The sequence below is a fragment of the Sturnira hondurensis genome, unplaced genomic scaffold (assembly GCF_014824575.4).
Source record: "Sturnira hondurensis isolate 20B ecotype Veracruz unplaced genomic scaffold, ASM1482457v3 Scaffold0024822, whole genome shotgun sequence".
In the NCBI taxonomy this organism is placed as follows: domain Eukaryota; kingdom Metazoa; phylum Chordata; class Mammalia; order Chiroptera; family Phyllostomidae; genus Sturnira; species Sturnira hondurensis.
Window position 1 is genome coordinate 4,275,564 of NW_028097453.1, and position 18,494 is coordinate 4,294,057.

The following is an 18,494-nucleotide window of genomic DNA, read 5'->3' on the forward strand; positions in this document are numbered from 1 at the left end:
CAATAATTTTCCCTTTGTTGCCTCGCCAATAATTTACCTCCGCTTAACTCTGGAAAAGGTTGCCTGACGTAGGGCCGCTGTAGTAAGTGCTAGTGAGCTCTTAGTACCCACCAGACATGCTCTAAGGGCTGTACGTGAATTAATTCAATTAATCTTCCTGGCCATGCCACAGGGAAGGTACTATGATCACCCCCATTTCACAGGTAAAAAAACCGAGGTACAGAATTAAGTATTTTGTTCAAGGCCCCAGCTAGTTAGTAGGAGACTTGGGTTTTGAACAGAGGCATGCTTTGTCAGAGTTCATGCCCCCAGCCACCCAGCCATAGTGCTTGTCACAGCCTTCAGTACTCAGGGGAAAACCAAGGTGAAGAGCGGCAACGCGTAGGCCAGGCCTCCCACGCGGAGAGCAGGGGCCTTGCAGACTTCCTGTGTGTGTTTGCGGTTTATTCCATGAATCACCATTTACTTACCTATAATGTGTTCTGTCTTATAGGACAAAGACGATTTGTCTGACTTTCTGTAGAGCTAATAACGTATCTAATGCGGATGAATGCCATTGGTGGAGACCACAAATCATTAACACAGTAGTGAATTATTACTGCATTGTTACTTTTAGCCGCTCCTATGCATCTATAAATACAAAAGTAATAAGAATAGCTCACATTTATTGAGCATTTATTATATTCTTTCTATCCTGGCAAGTACTCTACATTATCCCATGGACACCCGGCAGCAAGCATTTGAGATGGGTACATGTCTTGTCCCATCCTACTCATTTGAAAATGGAGAATGAAGGAATACGGTAACGTGTTCAATATCACGCATTTAGAATAAGTTGCAGCCAGCGTCTGAACCTGACCCCAGACTCCTGGGTCTTGAGCACAGGGACAGGAGAAACAGATCCGTTCTGGCATCGAGGTGTCTGTATGTGGGGCTCAGAGCAGAGTCGCCAAAAGAAACTGAGGGAAACTTTGCATAGCGTCACATTTGAGTTGGGTGACCACGGGATCATTGGAATTTTCAGGGCTAAAAGCTAAAGCTGGAGGACAGCATCCTAGGCAGAGCGGGAGGCAAGTGCAAAGGCCCAGGTCACAAAGGAACCAGCGCCTCCAGGGAAGTGAGGGGCTCGGGATGTGGCAGGAACATGGAATCTCGGGAGAGAGGCTGAAATGATGCTGGAGGGTGTCTGGAACAAGATCAGGAAGCTGCCTGTCCCCAGAGAAAGAACCGGAGTCTTATTTTCTATAGGCAGTGAGGAGTCTTTGAGAAGAGTTTTCAGGCAGCAGGTAACATGTTAACTTCACAAGCTGGGTCTTAGGGCAGCATGAGGACGGGCCTCCCTGTGCGGTGGAGTGTGATGGGAGGGGCTGCGGAGCCAGACCCCCGCCCCCCATGTGCTGGTGAACAGTAATGCCCTGGACAGTGTCAGGGCGCCCCATCTCCTTCAGGAGGGGCTGGCCCAGGGCCACCACCAGCCTGCAGTGTCTTCCTGACCGTTTAGCTCTGACCCAAACCACACACTTGCCCTGGTGAAAAGACCACGGGCTTCGTCCCCACCTTTGCCTGTCCCCTTGGTTGGTGGCCAGTGCCCTGCAGATCTGCACTGCTTTGTCATTCATTGCCCAAGGTGAAGCTTCCTTAATCACGTGGTTGGAGAGATGGCGTGCAGGGCCTAAGGGTGGGGGGTATGCCCGGCACAGCTGCCCCTCAAGCAAAGAAGATGGTAGAGTGTGATGGGTAAGGACAAGTGCTTTGATCAACCCACACACGTGGCTTCATGACTCTGGACAAGTTAGACATCTCTCTAAGCCTTAAATTTATTGTATGTCAAACATAGACAAAGGTACCTACCTCACTGAGTGGCTGCGAGAATTCAATGAGATCATGTGCGCAAGGCACTGCTGGTAAGCATATCGTACACACTCATGCATGTTAGCTATTAATTTTCCACTACCACCAATAAGAATGGAGATAGCCCTTCCACGCCTGGAAAAGGGTGTTTGCCTTATATGCACTCAAGCTGGTGTCCCCTCCTCCGGAACTGCTGCCGCCCGTACCTCAGTGGGTGGGAGACCAGCATCCGGAGGTGGACAGCAGGGGTGGAAAAGGGAAGTCGCAGCATTACAGAGGCCAGCTCCATCTGCTTACATGATTATAACAGCCTGGTGACACCTGCTCACGGGGCAGGGCCCCTGGAGGACACGCCAGGACAGGGTTCACATGGGAAGCAGGCATTCTCTGCTCATCCCCCACCTCCGGGCAGCCACGCCTCTTCCCAGGCCCACTTGCCCTGTCCTCAGTCTGATTTTCTTTTCCTGACCCATCCCACCACCACACTCTTGGCCGCTGCCCCCCCATCCTCTCCCTGCATGGAAAGGCGGTTTTGCCAAGGACTTGTGCCCCCTTTTCCTGGATGTCTCTGGGCAGTGGCAGAAGTCAAACCTCTGGACGTAGAGATATGCGGCACCGGTGGCCTTGTCCGCGGAGCCAGGTGGGGCTAGACTTTCTGGAGAGCAGCAATACCCCGGCCATGTTGGACAGCTGGGGGCACAGAGGAGAAGGTGAGCACAGCAGCAGGAGGAACTGTGGTTCCGGGTCTGCCTTGGGGGAGAGCAAACTGGGGGCAAGGCCCAGGCTGCTGCCAGTGGGGACCTGGGAGTGATGGTCATGGGCTGTTTTGGTGTCATGAGCACAGGACAGGTTAAGAGGTAGCAGCAACCCTGGAGGCTGCGGGGGAGGCAGATCCAAGTCTCTGCTTGCAGGTCACCTCCGCACAGAGGCTTCGCCTCACCAGTCTATCTAAAATAAAGCCCACCGGCACCCGCAGCTACCATCCACAGCATTTAGCCATACCTGAAACCAACCATTGCTGATTTGTTGTCAGTGGCCTGCTCTTCTCCAGTAAACTTTGTCTCATTTGTGGCTCTATTTTTAGCATCCCAAACAATGCCTGGCACACACAGTGGGACCTCCATAAATATTTGTTGAATGCAGGGCTGAATGATCACCGTCATCATTATTCAAAGCAGCGTCAGTAGGCTCTTCCTATGGCTGAACAGCCACTGAGCCCACGCTACACGCCAGGACGAGTCAGCCACCCTCTGGTCTAGCCGAGTGCCACAGTGCTGTTGCCTTTCTCTGTGGAGGGCGCTCAGCAGCCTTGGACTTGAAATGATGCTGCAAAGATCCTCTCCTGGGATCACATGGGTTGTGTAGCTGGGAAGGAATTTTGATCTTTGTCTATGCCTGCCCTACGTCCAACTCCAAGGACAAGGGCCTTGGTCTAGGGAGGTGAGTTAGGTCCCTCCTAGAATGATTCAATGCCAGAATCATGTTGGTCAGTTGGAAGTTGGGCCCATGAACCAGGGGAGGGAGATCTTCAGAAGGTCTCCAGAGGTGAGAAGTTGACTTCATTTCCTTGGCATTGAAGCAAGGCCGAGTTTTCTGTCCTGTAATAGAGAAGTGCTATGAAGACTGGGAGTAGCATCTTCCTCTTGTCCTAGACGGGAAAGACCGGCAAACAGTCCCAAACAGTCCCTCCCCCCGGTGTGTGCCTGCAGGGGGGTATCACCAGCCACAGCTTCGGTGCCCAGGACTCCATCCAGATCCAAGGCCAGAGAAGGCACCACTGTTTTTCACGTCCCAGGTGCTTCCCTGCTGAGCACCACCATAGAAAGAAGAGAGTGAGGTCTCCTTTATTAGGTTTCTGTGAACCTGACTACAAGTTACCTGAGTGAAAAGTGAAAAACGTTCATAATCCCAAATATTTTAGTAGGCATGAAGCCAAGTGTCCACACAATTGCGGTTTTCACTCTGCAACCAGAGATGTGGTGTGATGTGGACCCACAGCTCATAATATTCTCCCTGTGTGTATATACATGTGTGTGTGTATATATATATATATATATATATATATATATATATATGTTATTTGTGTCTCCTGCTTGTAGCCCGAATAGTTCACATTTGCATACAACTATAAGCTTTTGTAGATGCCAGTCTTCATCTCTAAAAGCTGGCCCTGATGTCGCACTTGCAGGCATCACGTCCTGAATCTCTGTCCCGGTTAGAAGTTCAAGTGCACAGTAGTAACGGGCACCTTGACGTCAATAGATGCCGTGAGCACTGACAGCCCGCATCCTACCAGAGGCCTTTTTCTCACAGAGCTACGTGACTTAGTGCAGGACCTGAACTTCCCTGGGCCTCAGTTTCCCCACTCTGATTTGAAGAGTTTGGGTTAGTTACTATGTTTCCTCTTAGAGCCAAAGAATCCACGATTCAAGTAATATTTTCATGTAAACACTTTCATTTTGTCCTTGTTGAGGGAAACACAGTCTACGGCACCCTCCTCTGAGGGCGTCTATGTACAGGCTGACCAGTGTCCAGGTTTAGGAAGGGCATCGAACATCTCCACACCTAATTATGTTAAGGTTTTGTTTCATTTTCTTTTACAGTTCTTTTCTGAGGAATTGAGTCCATGATGATATTTCACGCTCAGCTGGCGTGTTCATTATTTTTTTGACACGATGCTTAAAATAAAGGCGAGGGCTTTATTTAATACCTTTATTTATATGCAAAACAGCGCACCATTCATGAGATATGAAAAACTCGTCAGATAGAAACCAGATTATATCTATTTTCACTACAAAATATTGCATTATATAAAGCAACAGAGACACAAAAAAACCCTGAAAAAGACTAAAATCTTTGGATAGCAGATGTGGTTTTTTTTCCCCCTTGTCTCTCAAATACACTCCTTGTTTTCAGAGTTTCACAGCTGAGAACATGAAACATTTACAGGTTATAGACTTTTTTTTTGGTTGTCACAGAGGAAAGTAGTTTCTGAATTCTTTTTTTTAGGAAAATAACTTAATTTCCTAAAATCATCCCACGCACAAACATCACACACACACACACACACACAAAGAAGCTACTCTCCTTATAAACGGTTCGTAAAGTACTTTTTAGACATAACTACAGATAAGAGTAACAACACTTTTTAAAAAAACTATAATAGTGAAGTGTTAGTGTTGCTGCTTTCACAACAAAAGGACCGGTCAAGAACAAACAAACATCTTCATATATAAAATATGTTTAGAAACAGGGAGAAGTGGGGCATTTGTTATACAAGTGCAATATAATCAGAGCCCAAAGAAAGACCACAATATAATCTCCACAAACACGTAGAAAGTTAGACGTAATTATTCCACAGGGAAAAGTGTAAACACTTGACTATAAATAAATTGGCACAGAATATCCAAAGTAAAATTATCACCACTCTGAAAAATAAATGTCTTGGAAAAAATACTCTACTCCTTCTAACATAAATAAAAATAGCTTGTCTTTTTCTAACTGCACCTATGAGTCCACATGTTTAAGGTCACAAAGAGATGTTTTTGGATATATAACGGGGCACTTCGCCTGGAAAAGCAGTCGGGTATTACACTTTCCGTGTGAATATGGGTATTTCCTGTCTCCATCAGTGTCATAGCTGAGAGTTCAGTTCTCACCAAGCTCAAATCTTCCCACATTATGCCTGTTTGTTCTCAATGCATCTTTTTAACCTTAACAAATATGCGGGGTTTGCCTGTTACCTCTGGATTCTAACCTAATCTTTCTTCCACCTCCATGTGCCTCGAATCTCTATACTTCCAAAGGTTTGGTGATTTGTTCATTAGAAAAATCCAGGCCGTCTGAAGTTTATGAGCCTGTACGCACACCGAGACTCTGTTTTCATTTTTTCAAAACTTAAAGGTTTGTGGGAGGTAAACTAAGGAGAACTCCCAGGCTACAGTGGGCAAAAGCGACCACCCTGTAAGGGACCCTAACACTGGGAGGGAAGGCCTGGAGGTGGGTCATCTCCAGTGCTTCCAGGGTGTCTGCCCAGCCTGAAAAGCAATCCCCCCCGCCGAAAGCTCCAGGCCTCGCCAGACAATCCCACCTTCCAGAGTCGGAAGCCTTCCCTCGCGTCGCCCTGCGGGTTCCAGAGAACGCAGCCAGTAGAGAACTTCCAGGGTCCGAGTCTCCCGCTGGGGAATCACCTCCACGGCCAGTCCTGCGGAGGCCCTCCGGAGCCGAGCCAGGTCCCCGGAGGTCCGGACCCGCGGCCTCCCGCATCGCGCCCGCCCCTACACGTCCAAGACGTGGTTGAGATAAGAGATGTAGCAGATGGCCAGGCGCAGGATCTCGATCTTGGAGAGCTTCTTGTCCGGGGGCAGCGTGGGCAGCAGTTTGCGGAGCTCGGCGAAGGCCAAGTTGAAGGCCTCCACACGGATGCGCTCGCGGGTGGCGTGGGCAGACCGGTACTTGGCCGTGGCGCGCCGGCGACGGCGCTTCTCCTCGCGGCTCAGCTGCTGCGGGTGCGGGTAGAGCGCGGACCGGCTGCCGCCCTTGCCGTCGCCCTCGGCCTCCTCCACCTGCTCCAGGTCCGACACGTTGCCCAGCACCTTGGCGTCTGCGCCGCCCAGCGACTCTGGATCAGAGTGTGCTGAGCTGGGGTGGTCCGAGTCGGCGGCTTGGTCCGGACTCAGCATCATTTTGGAGGCTGAGGGGGAGTCAGAAAATCAATCATTAAAAAGAATCTGGGTCTTTTGATCTGAGTGAGAGTGGCGGAGGGCCTATCCCGGAGGGCTATCCCGAAGGGCTCCGCTGGTCCCGGCCTCCTCCCCACACCAGGCCCGCGCTCTCCGCGGAGCTGGCCCCGCAGGGAGGGACCATCTTGCCTGGGCCAGGCCTCACCCTGGGCCTGACACCTCGGAGTGCAGGAGCCCAGCCCGGCCTGTGGGCCTGGCCCAGCGGATGACCGAAAGCCTGCGAGACCTAGGTTTTGTGCCGCCTGCGGCCATAGACCAACTCGTCATTCTGCCTCCCTCGGTTCCTCTCCTTGGTAGACAAATGACTCTGGAAAAACGAACACATCTGGGTTTTACAGGGAGCAGGGATTCCGCCCACGGGCCTCTCGCTGGTCTGGGGCGCGGAGTGGGGAGTGCTGGGTTCTGGAGGAGAGCCCAGGCTCGCCGGCACACAGAGGGGAGCAGGCGGCCGGGAGCGCGAACACGTCCCCAGCGCTTCTCCGAACTCATAAAGAAATGACTAAACAAACGTGGAGGCTCCTTTCAACACAGCAGTGACTCTCATGCCCTCGTAGGCTTCCGAAGCACCATCTGTCACGCAGGCAGCCACACATATTGGAGACCCAGGGACACAGCGACATGGGATAAGACAATGCGCCCGGCAGCCTGCCGACCACTCCCGGGAAAATGCGGGCCGCCGGGGCGCTGCAGGAGAGGCTGGGGAAGGAAGGGAAAGGCAGGGGTGGGGGTAGGGGGGGTGGGGCATGCAGAGGAGATGGGCGCCGCACGGGACACTCTGGTTGGAGCTGCACCTTGGCCGGCAAAGTTCGGGTGCTCGGGGGTCCTGAGTCGACAACCCGCATTCGTCCTGGGAGGCCCGGCCGAGGCCTGGCGGGTCTGTTTCCAGTTTTCCTAACGCGGGCTTCCTGGAAAGGCAGCCACGGTCTGGCTCCTGCCGGTGCTTGAAGAACCCGACCCTGCTGCGCGCCTTTGGAAAGGGAGCGGCCCAAGATCCTCGGGCTCACTGGGAATTCGGCTTCTAGAACCGGGAGGGCAGGAGGGGAAGGTGCGGCGCGCAGCAGCCCCGGGCGCCGGGAGCCAGGACTAGGCTGCTCGCCCCGCGCCCCGCGTGTGCAGCCCAAGCGACATCGCCGAGGGAGAAACCCGCGTGGGCGCGGGAGAGGGGTTTGCTTCCAGGGAGACAAAAGCGGAGACGCGCGATCCCCTCTGAGCGCCGTACTGGTTCAGGGGCGAATTTGGCTACAAGACGGCTGTCGTCTCCCTGAGAGGAAAACACGTCCTCTGAGGCAAAATAAAAACAAATGCTCTGAGTAAGCTGCATGTGACTCCCTCCGGGCTTAGAACTTGCACCTACACACCGGCTTGAAAGGGCATAAATAAGTAAGTGTGTAATGGAAAATCAGAATAAGACACTACGTAGTTGTAGCTCAAGTAAAAAGTTCCTGGGTTGCCCTCCAAGCAAGGTAAATTCTCCTCCGGATATCTTTTAAAAATATTCATAAATCACACGTCGTGTACGTATTTTATTTCTTTAACGGTTAAGTGAAATGCACCTGCCGGTGCAATATGAACAATCTAACTTAGTTCTAAGCTGAAAAAAAAATCATTTAAAGGAGCCTTACCTTGTAAAAGTCTTTTTGATAATCTTTTCTCCAAGCTTTTAGAGTTAAGATTCCAGGGAAAGGGGGGAGAAATTCCGAAATATATTAAAAGCAGAAAATATTTATTACATTCAAACGTAAGAGAGCAGCTGTCATCTCGCCGGTGTCCACAGTGAGGGACGATTAGGTCTCAGGATGCGGACGATATGACCGATTGTTTACTTAGTTGATAGATCAAAAATCGTCTTTTCCTTTTAATTGCTCTCAAACATTTCTGGAAATTCGTTGATTGTGTCCCCCCCCCAAAATATGACACGGCGTCCTGAAAAGTCTCCTGCCCGGTGTCCTCCTCTAGGTCTCTGTAAATAACAAAAGAGATGCGCAGAGAGATAAACAGGGTCACATCCGAGGGCTGATTCCTTCACTTTCTAATAGCCGGAGAATCAATGAGAAAGATGGTTAAGATAAGATTCAGCGGCAGGATTCCTCCCCTTCCCTTAACAGTGCTGAGTGGGAACTGGGGAGTGCGAGGCAGAGATGCGATCTTGCTCAGAAGTGATTTGTTTTTTGAGATAAGGCTTTGTTCAGCTGATGTCTCCCCAGTTCCCAGGAACACAATACTGTAACTCGGGGCTACGCTGGCCTCCTCCCCTTCCCTCATTTACTTGTATGTTATAGAAACAGACACCTATGTCCAGTTTCCAAGTCTTTCAAGGCTCCGTTACATCTCCCACCCCCCAGCCCCTCCTTTCTTTACCTTGTAGCAAAATATACATAGTCAGTGGCTCCAAGATGCGTGGAGGAAGGTTGGTGAGAAGTGAATGTCTCCCGGAGGGACGGTGACAGGGAAGCAGAGAAAGACGAGAGCCAGCCGGAGGCAGAGATGCGCGGGGCTTCTTGGCTCTCCTGGTACCAATTGATTCAGCCTGGTGATGGTGGCAGAGATGAAGGCTTAAGAAGGGGGATGGAATTTTTTTCCCCTAAATTGATATTTAATGGGAAATCCTATTGGACAGAAACCTGGACATGAGTCACTTAATTGGACTTGACATCTGTCACAGTGTTGGAGTTTTCACAGCCCAAATATTTTAGCAGATCAGATTCCCACTGAATCTGGGCCATAAAACATCACAGTTGAAAGCAGCCCATGATAGAAACCTGCCTCTAAGCAGAATCTATAGCCATAACCAGACTGTTTCTCTTTTTTCAAATTATCGATGCAAATAAACAACACATTGACTATAGAAAAATTCTCCCAGTGGGTTACAGTATCTTCCCTTAATGTGTAGGAAAACATTTGTGTCCAGGGACATGGAAAAACATACTGTATTGGGTACTTACAATAAACATATTCAGATATGCACTGGCGACCCTTTTTAGTGGCCATTTACATTTTAAAAGGCACTTCACCAAGGCTTGAGTGAGCGTCTTTGTATTTTTGAGAAATATCCTGCCACTGGACTAATTTTCCAATACAAGATAAAAATCTCTCAACAGACTGTCCTGGGTGGAGCTGGGGACAAAATCCAGGCATTATAATGGCAGGGGTCACTCTCTGAGACCACTGGGCTCCCTGAATGTGTTTGTTTTTCTCTTCACCCACCCATTCATTCAACTTAAAATATGGCATCCCACATGTGTTGAATATCGCCGTTCATTCGTGCCTGTTTTAATCTGTGAACATTTCGCTGTGCGGCAGCGCACTGGGCCGGGATGTAAACACACACAAATCGCCAGTGCATTCAGCATCTAACGCCTCTGCCTTACACAACCCTGTGGCTCTGAGTTTATCTGCCTGGTAACAAAAGGAAGTAGCTAGTTCAGTCATTTTGCCACTTTATGGAGATACTGTTAGCCACCATTGATTAAATATTATTTGCAATTATTTTAGCTTTTTCCACAGGGCAAAGATAGAAGAAATGAAGAGTATCATCGCCTTAATGCCACCACCCTCCCCAACCCCTGGGGGCACATTTGTGGAGAGAGGAGTCCTCACGTCCCCTCCTTGGCCAGTTTTGCCCTACACACGGGTTTTGTCATCAGGAGGGGAGTTAGATCAGGCCTCCCCGGGGAGTGACCCTCCGGGTTTCTCACGACTGCCACCAGTCCTGTGAGCCTTGGCCCGCATTTTTCCATTCTACAGGAGACTCCTGGTCCAGAATGGGGTGGGGGTGCCTCCACAAAAAACGGGGCACCAGCACTTTCCGGCCTTGCCTCTGGCCGGCACCAGCACAGGACATTTATGTAGAAGCAGAAGACAGCCGCATTCAGGGGGCAGTGGAAACAGGTGAGTGGATGATCTCCTCGAGGCAGTGAAGATGACGGGAGAGGGGAGGTTTCCCCAGTCTGGCTAGGAGGGGCCGACAGGACCCATTTACACACACATGTGGGAAGTGAGTATGCAGGTGTGTACTTGCAGTGCCTGTATTCCTCGCCTCCTGTTACTCACAGAGCACAGCTGCCTCTCTTACACAGCTACACGTTCTGATTACAGGTTGAAAATCTAACCACCATAGGTCACCAAGCAGCTGCTAGAGTGGGAAGCAACTGGTATCTCTGGTTACCCTGGTATTGGAGGAAGGAGGGGACTGTGGGGGACACACCAGGGCAGGCTAGACTCTGCTACGCTGTGTGTGCATCTACACACAGTCTCTTTTCCATTCAGACTTCCTGATTCCACACTTACAGCCTGAGTGTGCATAAGTTAATACATGGGTAAGCCTATGCAAACAGGTTCTCTCTCAGACCCAGGTATAGACGTGCCCAGACACACTGTCAGGGGCTCAGGCATGGACTCACAGGCACACGCACGTGTTCTCTGTTCCAGGAAAGCCCCCCCACCCCCGTTGCCACCTTTGCCTTTTCTAAGACCGCCCTGGCACAGATGGTCCCTCCTTCCGCCCTCCATAAGCACCCTATTCATATGTCCCCTAGAGATGACACACTGTGTAATATTTGTGTCTCCCATCGGGCTGTGACACTTCCAGGGGAGGTCTGTAGCTCATGTTCCCAGCATCGCTGTCTGAGTTTGACATATTATATGGACTCAGTATGTTTATGGTGAATGACTTCCTGTGCACTGAGGCACCTGGGGTATTTGTAAACAGAAACACTTTCACCTAAAGACACCCCCGGCTTCAGTTCTGTCAGTTTCTCTCCTCGTGAGGACAGTGACCTTGACCTACTCACTTCACTGGCTGGTTATGAGACTTACTGTATGAGAAAACACTTTACAAAATACTAAGCACCATACAAGTGAAGGTATTATAGGATATTAAAAGGAATATTAAATAACATTATTAAATCTTCAAGGGTAGAGTAAGCAATGATCTAAAAGGCCAGACTTTCTGGCTGGATCATATGCTAGCTGTGTGAATTTAAGTGAGCTTCTTAGCCTTTCTGGGCCTCGGTTTTCTATCTGTGAAATGGGAATATAAAAAGTATGATATGACCTGGCTGGTGTAGCTCAGTGGATTGAGCACGGGCCTGCGAACCACACGATCGCGGTTCGATTCCCAGTCAGGGCACATATCTGGGTTGCAGGCCAGTTCCCTGCAGGCCAACTCCCAGCAGGGGATGCACAAAAGGCAACCATACATTGATATTTCTCTCCTTCTCTCCTTCCCTTCCCCTCTAAAGATAAATAAATAAAATTTTAAAAAAAAGTATGATATGATATCAGGTTATATCCTATTCTTTCCAAAGATGAGCAAGATAATCTGTGTCAAGTGCTTAAACTAATGCCAGAACTCATGCTGCATGGCGGCTATTAATATTGTTAATCACATTATTATTCAATGTAAATACAAACTGAGAGCCAGAAATATACATGAAATTACATGGCATAGACACATATTCAGTGTATCACCCAGATTCCGTGGATGCGTATTTGCGTATATGCCTAGACCCATGGTCTCAGTCAGGAATGTGGGTTCACACTCACACATATGCATTCTCTCACATGTTACACAGATTAACTCATTCCATCTTCACCACAAAGCTCTGAGGCAGAAGCTGTTGTTGTATTTTGCATATTAGGAAATGGAGACATGGAGAAGGTGGCAACCTACTCAAGGTCACACAGCTAATAAATTATTGGGGGGAGCAAGATTTAGACACAGGTAATCTAAATTTAGAAACTACAACCACAGTGTCTACTGCTTCTGCAGCCATGGTATCCTACCCGAATACGCTCGTGCAGGAGAATTATTCACCATGCGAGATCCATGCTCTGAGGGGAGATTCCCACACACCCAAAAGACGTGAAGTGCCACTGTTCGCATTCAGAGGTGTCCAGCGAGTCAGCATAATGCGAGATGCTCAGTACCTAGCATTTTGCCCTGTTCTGTTGAGTGACAAAAGCTTTACAATTATTTATAATTCCACCAAACAGCTATTTCCGACCTATTTTCTTAAATTGTGTACCCCACTGGTAAAAATTCCAAGTGTACAAATCCATTGTGTATATATTTATTATTAACAAACTTTCTACATGTATTATTATACTAACATATTCTAGTACAATGTATTTTTATTTTTTCTTTCTTTCTTTTTTTATTCATTCTTTTTTTATTGTTGTTCAAGTATCGTTGTCTCCATTTTCCCCTCTCCCCTGCCCCTTAGTACAGTTTATTATAAAACACACACACAAAGACATTTTAAAGTAATGTCACCCGTGAATTAATAATATTTATAAAGTCATTTTATTAACAGCACAAGGTATTATTGATAATATATAGTTTTTGAGAACAATAGTCTTAACTGTATTACAGTCATCACTTAACCCTTTGTGATAGCAGGCTCTGATGGTCTGTCTGGCTTTACACTCAATTTATTTAGAATCTAGTTTTATGACTAATGTAGCAGAGAAAAAATGTAATGGCAAAATTTCAAGGGCCCAAATGGAGTTCATCATTGATTGTGTTAACCTAATTACGATTCCAGTTTTTCTATCTTATCTACCAAAGATGCCAGAGTTTAGTTGAAATTTTGTTAGCAAACTTTAACGTGAATTAGTTATTCTTTCTCAACAAATGAATTCAAGCCCTGAAACTGCATATTTGAGAAAATTTTAAACAGCTTAGAAATTCTTATTTCTAAGTTTTTCAAAGTGTTCATATGTATTTCAACAGATGGTATTGAAATGGTAATAGTAATTTCTATTACTTTGAGCAGCTAAAACCCCACAACGGTAGAACAATTTCCAGAAATCTCACTTCAAAGTGCCTTCTTTGTAGTAAGTTTCTTTTTTAAGTGACCATTCAACTCTTTGAAAAACACTTACTTTACTTAAAGAGACGTACTGAGTGGGTGTGTTTGTTTTTGTCTTTTAATATGTTGGTAGCATACTATGGACAGTCTTTTGTCACCGAAGAAACATAAATTTGCGACATGCATCGTAAAGCTGAGCAAATCTTTGAGTGCTTTGCCACATGCTAACCAGCATCTCTCTGTGGGACAGTGGAAGTTCATGGTCCCTTTCACTTGCACTTATTGCGAAGACTCGGCTATACTTTAAAGGTCTCCTATTTCTAAAACTAACCCCCTAGCTACACCCCGTACACATCTGCTTCAATTTCCTGGTGGAAATTCTCGCATAGGAATTATTCAGTGGCTGCATTATGTTTGTGATGACGCCTCAGGCTCTGACCCTATTTTTCTTTGAGTTAAAGCAGCCATTTCCTCAATGGTTACACCTCCACACTTTTCCATGAATCATTCTTTTATTAAGGATCATTTTAGTTCTGAGTATATCTTCTCCCATACATGTTACCTACAATGCCCACCTTCAAAAGAGATGTTCATCTTGCATTTCATGTTTGAAACAATCTATAAAGTACCATGAGCTGAAACATGTTAGAAATAATTTTCACCCAACTAAATAGCGAAGTGTCATCACTGCGGAGACTAGTCTAATACCCGTTTCTTCAGGTCCTCACCAGTGCCTCTCAGGTGTCTGCGAAGAGAACCTGCCAACTTGGAAATCCACTTTGCTCTGTCAGCTCGTTGGGTTCTGTGTCCTAGTTCAGCTATTGCTCCAAGAGCACTTGGCTGTTGCTATAAAACCTAAAAAACTCAGAAAAGACTTCTAAACATTTATCATTGTATTTAGTGACATGTTTAGAAAATTGAGTATGGCATGATTTTAAACCTTACTGGAAAATTGAAGAGGTTTGCTTTTACGTTTTGGGTGCTTAATTTCTTTTTCTTTTTTTAAAACATATTTTATTGATTATGCTATTATAGTTGTCTCATTTTTTTTCATCCTCTTTATTCTCCTCTGCTCTGCATCTCCCCTCCTGCAAGCATCCCCCAACCTTAGTTCATGTCCGCGGGTTGTACATATGTGTAGTTTGGCTTCTCCATTTCCCATACTATTCTTAACCTCCCCCTATTTTGTACCTACCATTCATACTTCTTATTCCCTGTACCTTTCCCTCTTTCTCCTCCCTCCCCACTGATAACCCTCCATGTGATCTCCATTTCTGTGATTCTCTTCCTGTTCTAGTTATTTGCTTGTGTTTTTTTTTAAGTTCAGTTGTTGGTAGTTGTGAGTTTGTTGTCATTTTACTTTTCATAGTTTCGATCATCTTCTTCTTCTTAGATAAGTCCCTTTAACAGTTCATATAATAAGGGCTTGGTGATGATGAACTCCTTTAACTTGACCATATCTGGTAATTACTTTACCTGTCCTTCCATTCTAAATGATAGCTTTGCTGGATAGAGTCATCTTGGATGTAGGTCCTTGTCTTTCATGACTTGGAATACTTCTTTCCAGCCCCTTCTTGTATGTAAGGTCTCTGAAAAATCAGCTGCCAGTCTTCCCTGCATGGGAACTCCTGTGTAGGTAACTGTCTCCTTTTCTCTTACTGCTTTTAAGATTCTCTCCTTATCTTTAATCTTGGGTAATGTAATTATGACGTGCCTTGGTGTGTTCCTCCTTAGGTCCAACTTCTTTGGGACTCTCTGAGCTTCCTGGACTTCCTGGAAGTCTATTTCCTTTGCCAGGTTGGGGAAGTTCTCCTTCATTATTTGTTCAAATAAGTTTTCCACTTGTTGCTCTTCCTCTTCTCCTTCTGGCACCCCTATGATTCAGATGCTGGAATGTTTAGAGATGTCCTGAAGGTTCCTAAGCCTCTCTTCATTTTTTTTGAATTCTTGTTTCTTCTTTCTGTTCTGGTTGAATACTTATTTCCCCCCTCTGGTCTAAATTGTTGATTTGAGTCCCAGTTTCCTTCCCTTCACTGTTGGTTCCCTGTACATTTTCCTCTATTTCCCTTTGCACAGTCTTTACTTCTTTCTCTATTTTGTGACCACACTCAAACATTTCTGTGAACATCCTAATCACCAGTATTTTGAACTCTGCATCTGATAGGTTGGCTATCTCTTTATCACTTAGTTCTATTTTTGGAGCTTTGATCTGTTCTTTCATTTGGGCCATATTTCTTTGTCTCATTGCACCTGTTACATAGTAAGGGGCAGAGCCTTAGGTATACACCAGGGCAAAGCAGCCCGTGTCGCTGTGCTGTGGTGCTGTGTGTCGGGAAATGTCTCTAAGAGGGAACAATGCTGCTTGCTGGGCTCTCAGATGACTTTCAGTCATTTTTGCTACCCACGAGCAAATTAGGCCCTTCTGGTACTGATTCTGGAGTGGGTGAGTTTGTGTACATTCTAGGACCCTGTGGGTCTCTCCAACAAACTCTCCCATGAGACTGTGTTTCTCCTGCTGCCTCGAATCCCACAGGTTTTTCCAGTCAAAGGTTTTAAGGCTTTATTTCCCTGGGCTGGAACCGTGGGTTGCTTGGACTGTCTGCAACCCAGTTTTTCCTCCTGGTTTATCTGCACGCAAATGGGGGATTGCCTGCTCTGCCAGCCACCACCTTGAGGCAAGTCCTCTCCACCCTGGCTGCCCACCTCTGCCCCTCCTACCTGTCTGGATGAATCTTTCTTCTTTAACTCCTTGGTTGTTGGACTCCCATACAGTTCGATTTTCTGGTAGTTCTGGTTACTTTTTGTTTTTAAATTTGTTGTTGTTGTTTTGGTTTTGTGAGGAGGCAAAGGTATCTGCCTATGCCTCCATCTTGGCCGGAAGTTGGGTGTTTCATTTCTAAAATCAGTTCATTGAAGTATAATTTATATAGAGTAAAACTCAACTTTCAGAGATATTTAGTTCTATCAGTTAGGCAAATATGTACATTCACATAACCAACAGAATCAAAACATGGAATATTTCCATCATTCTGTAAAATTTTGTGCCCCTATCTTTTACCCACATCCTATCTCAGACAACCACTGTTTTGGTTTCTGTTCCTATAGTATTGCTTTATAAAATGGAATCACACAGTAGGCATGCTCTTGAGTCTGCCTTCTTTTACTTAGCGTTAAGCTTTTGAGATTCATCCAGGCTGTTGTTTGTATCGTAGTTTGTTCCCCCTTTATTACTGAGTAGTGGTCTATTGTATGGAGTGTAGGCCATTTGTTCATCCATTCACAAAATTAATAGGCACCCGGGTTGTTTCCAGTTGGATACTAAGAATATAGCTAATAAACCTGGCATAATCGTGCACATAGAGCCATTTACAAGGGCAGATGTAGACAGTTTTGGGGGGTAAATAACTGGAGCTGAAATGGTTGGGTTGTGTGATGAGGGTTAAACTTAAGAAGAAACTGTCAAACTCTTTTCCAAAGTAGTTGAGTGCCCTTTTGCATGTTATTAGCAGCACTCCAGTTGTTCCTTATCTTCACTAGAGTTCATTATTGTTAGCTTTGAAAGAATCATTTTAAGCCATTGGTGGAGGGTTTAGGGCTGGAGTGTTCTCCCCCTCACCAGTAGTGGGAAAGCTCTGCTCGATACCAGCTTCGGATCTTAGGCCCACGATGGTTTTGTGCTTCCTTCCCCTACGAGGCTTCTTTCCCTGTGCCTTTGGCAACAGCCTTTGCTGTACCGCTCACCCTCCCTCAGAAGCTCGAAGCTTCTGCTTTAAGGTGAAGTGCAAGGTGTTTTGTACCTGACCCCCACACCTGCCAGTTACCTCCTGTACACCTGCTCCACTCCTATTCATGAGCACCCAGTAGAGATCCAAAGATAAGAGCTGGTGGAGGTGTATGAACGTCCCATGGGTCTGACACACTAGCCCACACTTGAAATTGGAGCTCTTTCTTCATCCCCACTAGTTTCGTGCTCTGCAACTCTTTCTCACATTCTCTGCCGCAGGTGACAGAGTTTGCATCTCCCATGTCTCCTTGGGCTCATCTCTCTTTGGAACTCAAGTTGTGCCATTGCCCTGTGACCTCAGCTCTCTCATATGTCAAGTGAAAGTTATGCCTTTGTTTTTTTGTCTGGATTTTTCTCATTGTTAGGATGACAACAATATTCTTTTCAGCTTTCTATGTCCTAAGTGCAAGTGAAACTCCATGCTTAATTTTTAAAACTCTGGGGTTATTATGTTGGCATTGAACTGTCATGAGCTATATGTCAAAGTGAAAGATATTCTTAGGGTGAGTTTCATTGCAAATTAATTAACATTTTTGATCATTTAAAATTTTTGGACCAGTCCTCATTGGATCTTTTCTGGTTAACCATTTTTCATTGAAATGTGGCTGATGCAGGGTTCGGATTCACAGTAGAATGACAACTGCCATTTCTTCGTGCTTGCACTGTCAGGATAATGTTTAATTCATGGCGTCTTGAAATGAATTCTTTTTCAACTACTTGTCTCATTGTGAGGGTTAATTTTCCTAAAGCTAGATAATGAAATTGCAAATCCCCTTAACCAAGCATATTCAAACTGCGATATATCACAGTACTCTGAAAGTGATTACACGGCGAGGTCTCCACTGCCAACCCCTGTTCGTGTGAGGGTGCCCCTCTGCCCTGCGGATCCTTCTCTGCCCTACATGACGCAGGACTACGTGAAACAAACACCCACCGAGGGAGCCAGCACCAACCCACACGTTATGTATCAGTACAGCTTAGTTTCATTCTTTAGATAAAAGTTTGCTAGAATATTAGAAACAGAACATAGAAATATTTGAAACTGTAGTATGTTCTTCCTATACTTCAATAGGTCTTCCCGTGGACTCCCAGGCTTGCACACCCCCCACGGAGGAGACCCTGCATCAGACCCCAAGTTCCGTAGGGACAGAACTTGTAGCTCAGTCACTGTTTGTTCCCCTCCGTGCTCACTGTGGGCCTGATGTCTTGTGCTTGGGCAACACATACTTACTTGTTGAATAAGGGAGCACATGGCATCTGACTTCACTAAATGCCTTGTACCACATGGATTGGATTAATTATGAC

General features: G+C 46.5%; 1 protein-coding gene across 3 annotated transcripts; it reads right to left on the reverse strand.

The window, feature by feature from the left end:
• Window positions 1-4,549: 4,549 nt before the first annotated feature.
• NHLH2 (nescient helix-loop-helix 2) lies at window positions 4,550-9,123 on the reverse strand. Of its 3 annotated transcripts, XM_037038907.1 has the most exons (3): window positions 8,952-9,123; window positions 8,216-8,553; window positions 4,550-6,544 (listed from the first exon to the last, which is right to left on the reverse strand). In XM_037038907.1, the coding sequence occupies exon 3, from the start codon at window positions 6,534-6,536 to the stop codon at window positions 6,129-6,131; it is 408 nt and encodes a 135-aa protein (XP_036894802.1). In that variant the 5' UTR covers window positions 6,537-6,544; window positions 8,216-8,553; window positions 8,952-9,123; the 3' UTR covers window positions 4,550-6,128. The 3 variants fall into 3 exon arrangements, with proteins under 3 accessions (XP_036894802.1, XP_036894803.1, XP_036894804.1); XM_037038908.1 differs by lacking the exons at window positions 8,216-8,553; window positions 8,952-9,123 and adding an exon at window positions 7,598-8,129; XM_037038909.1 differs by lacking the exons at window positions 8,216-8,553; window positions 8,952-9,123 and adding an exon at window positions 7,385-7,591.
• Between the last annotated feature and the right edge of the window lie 9,371 nt (window positions 9,124-18,494).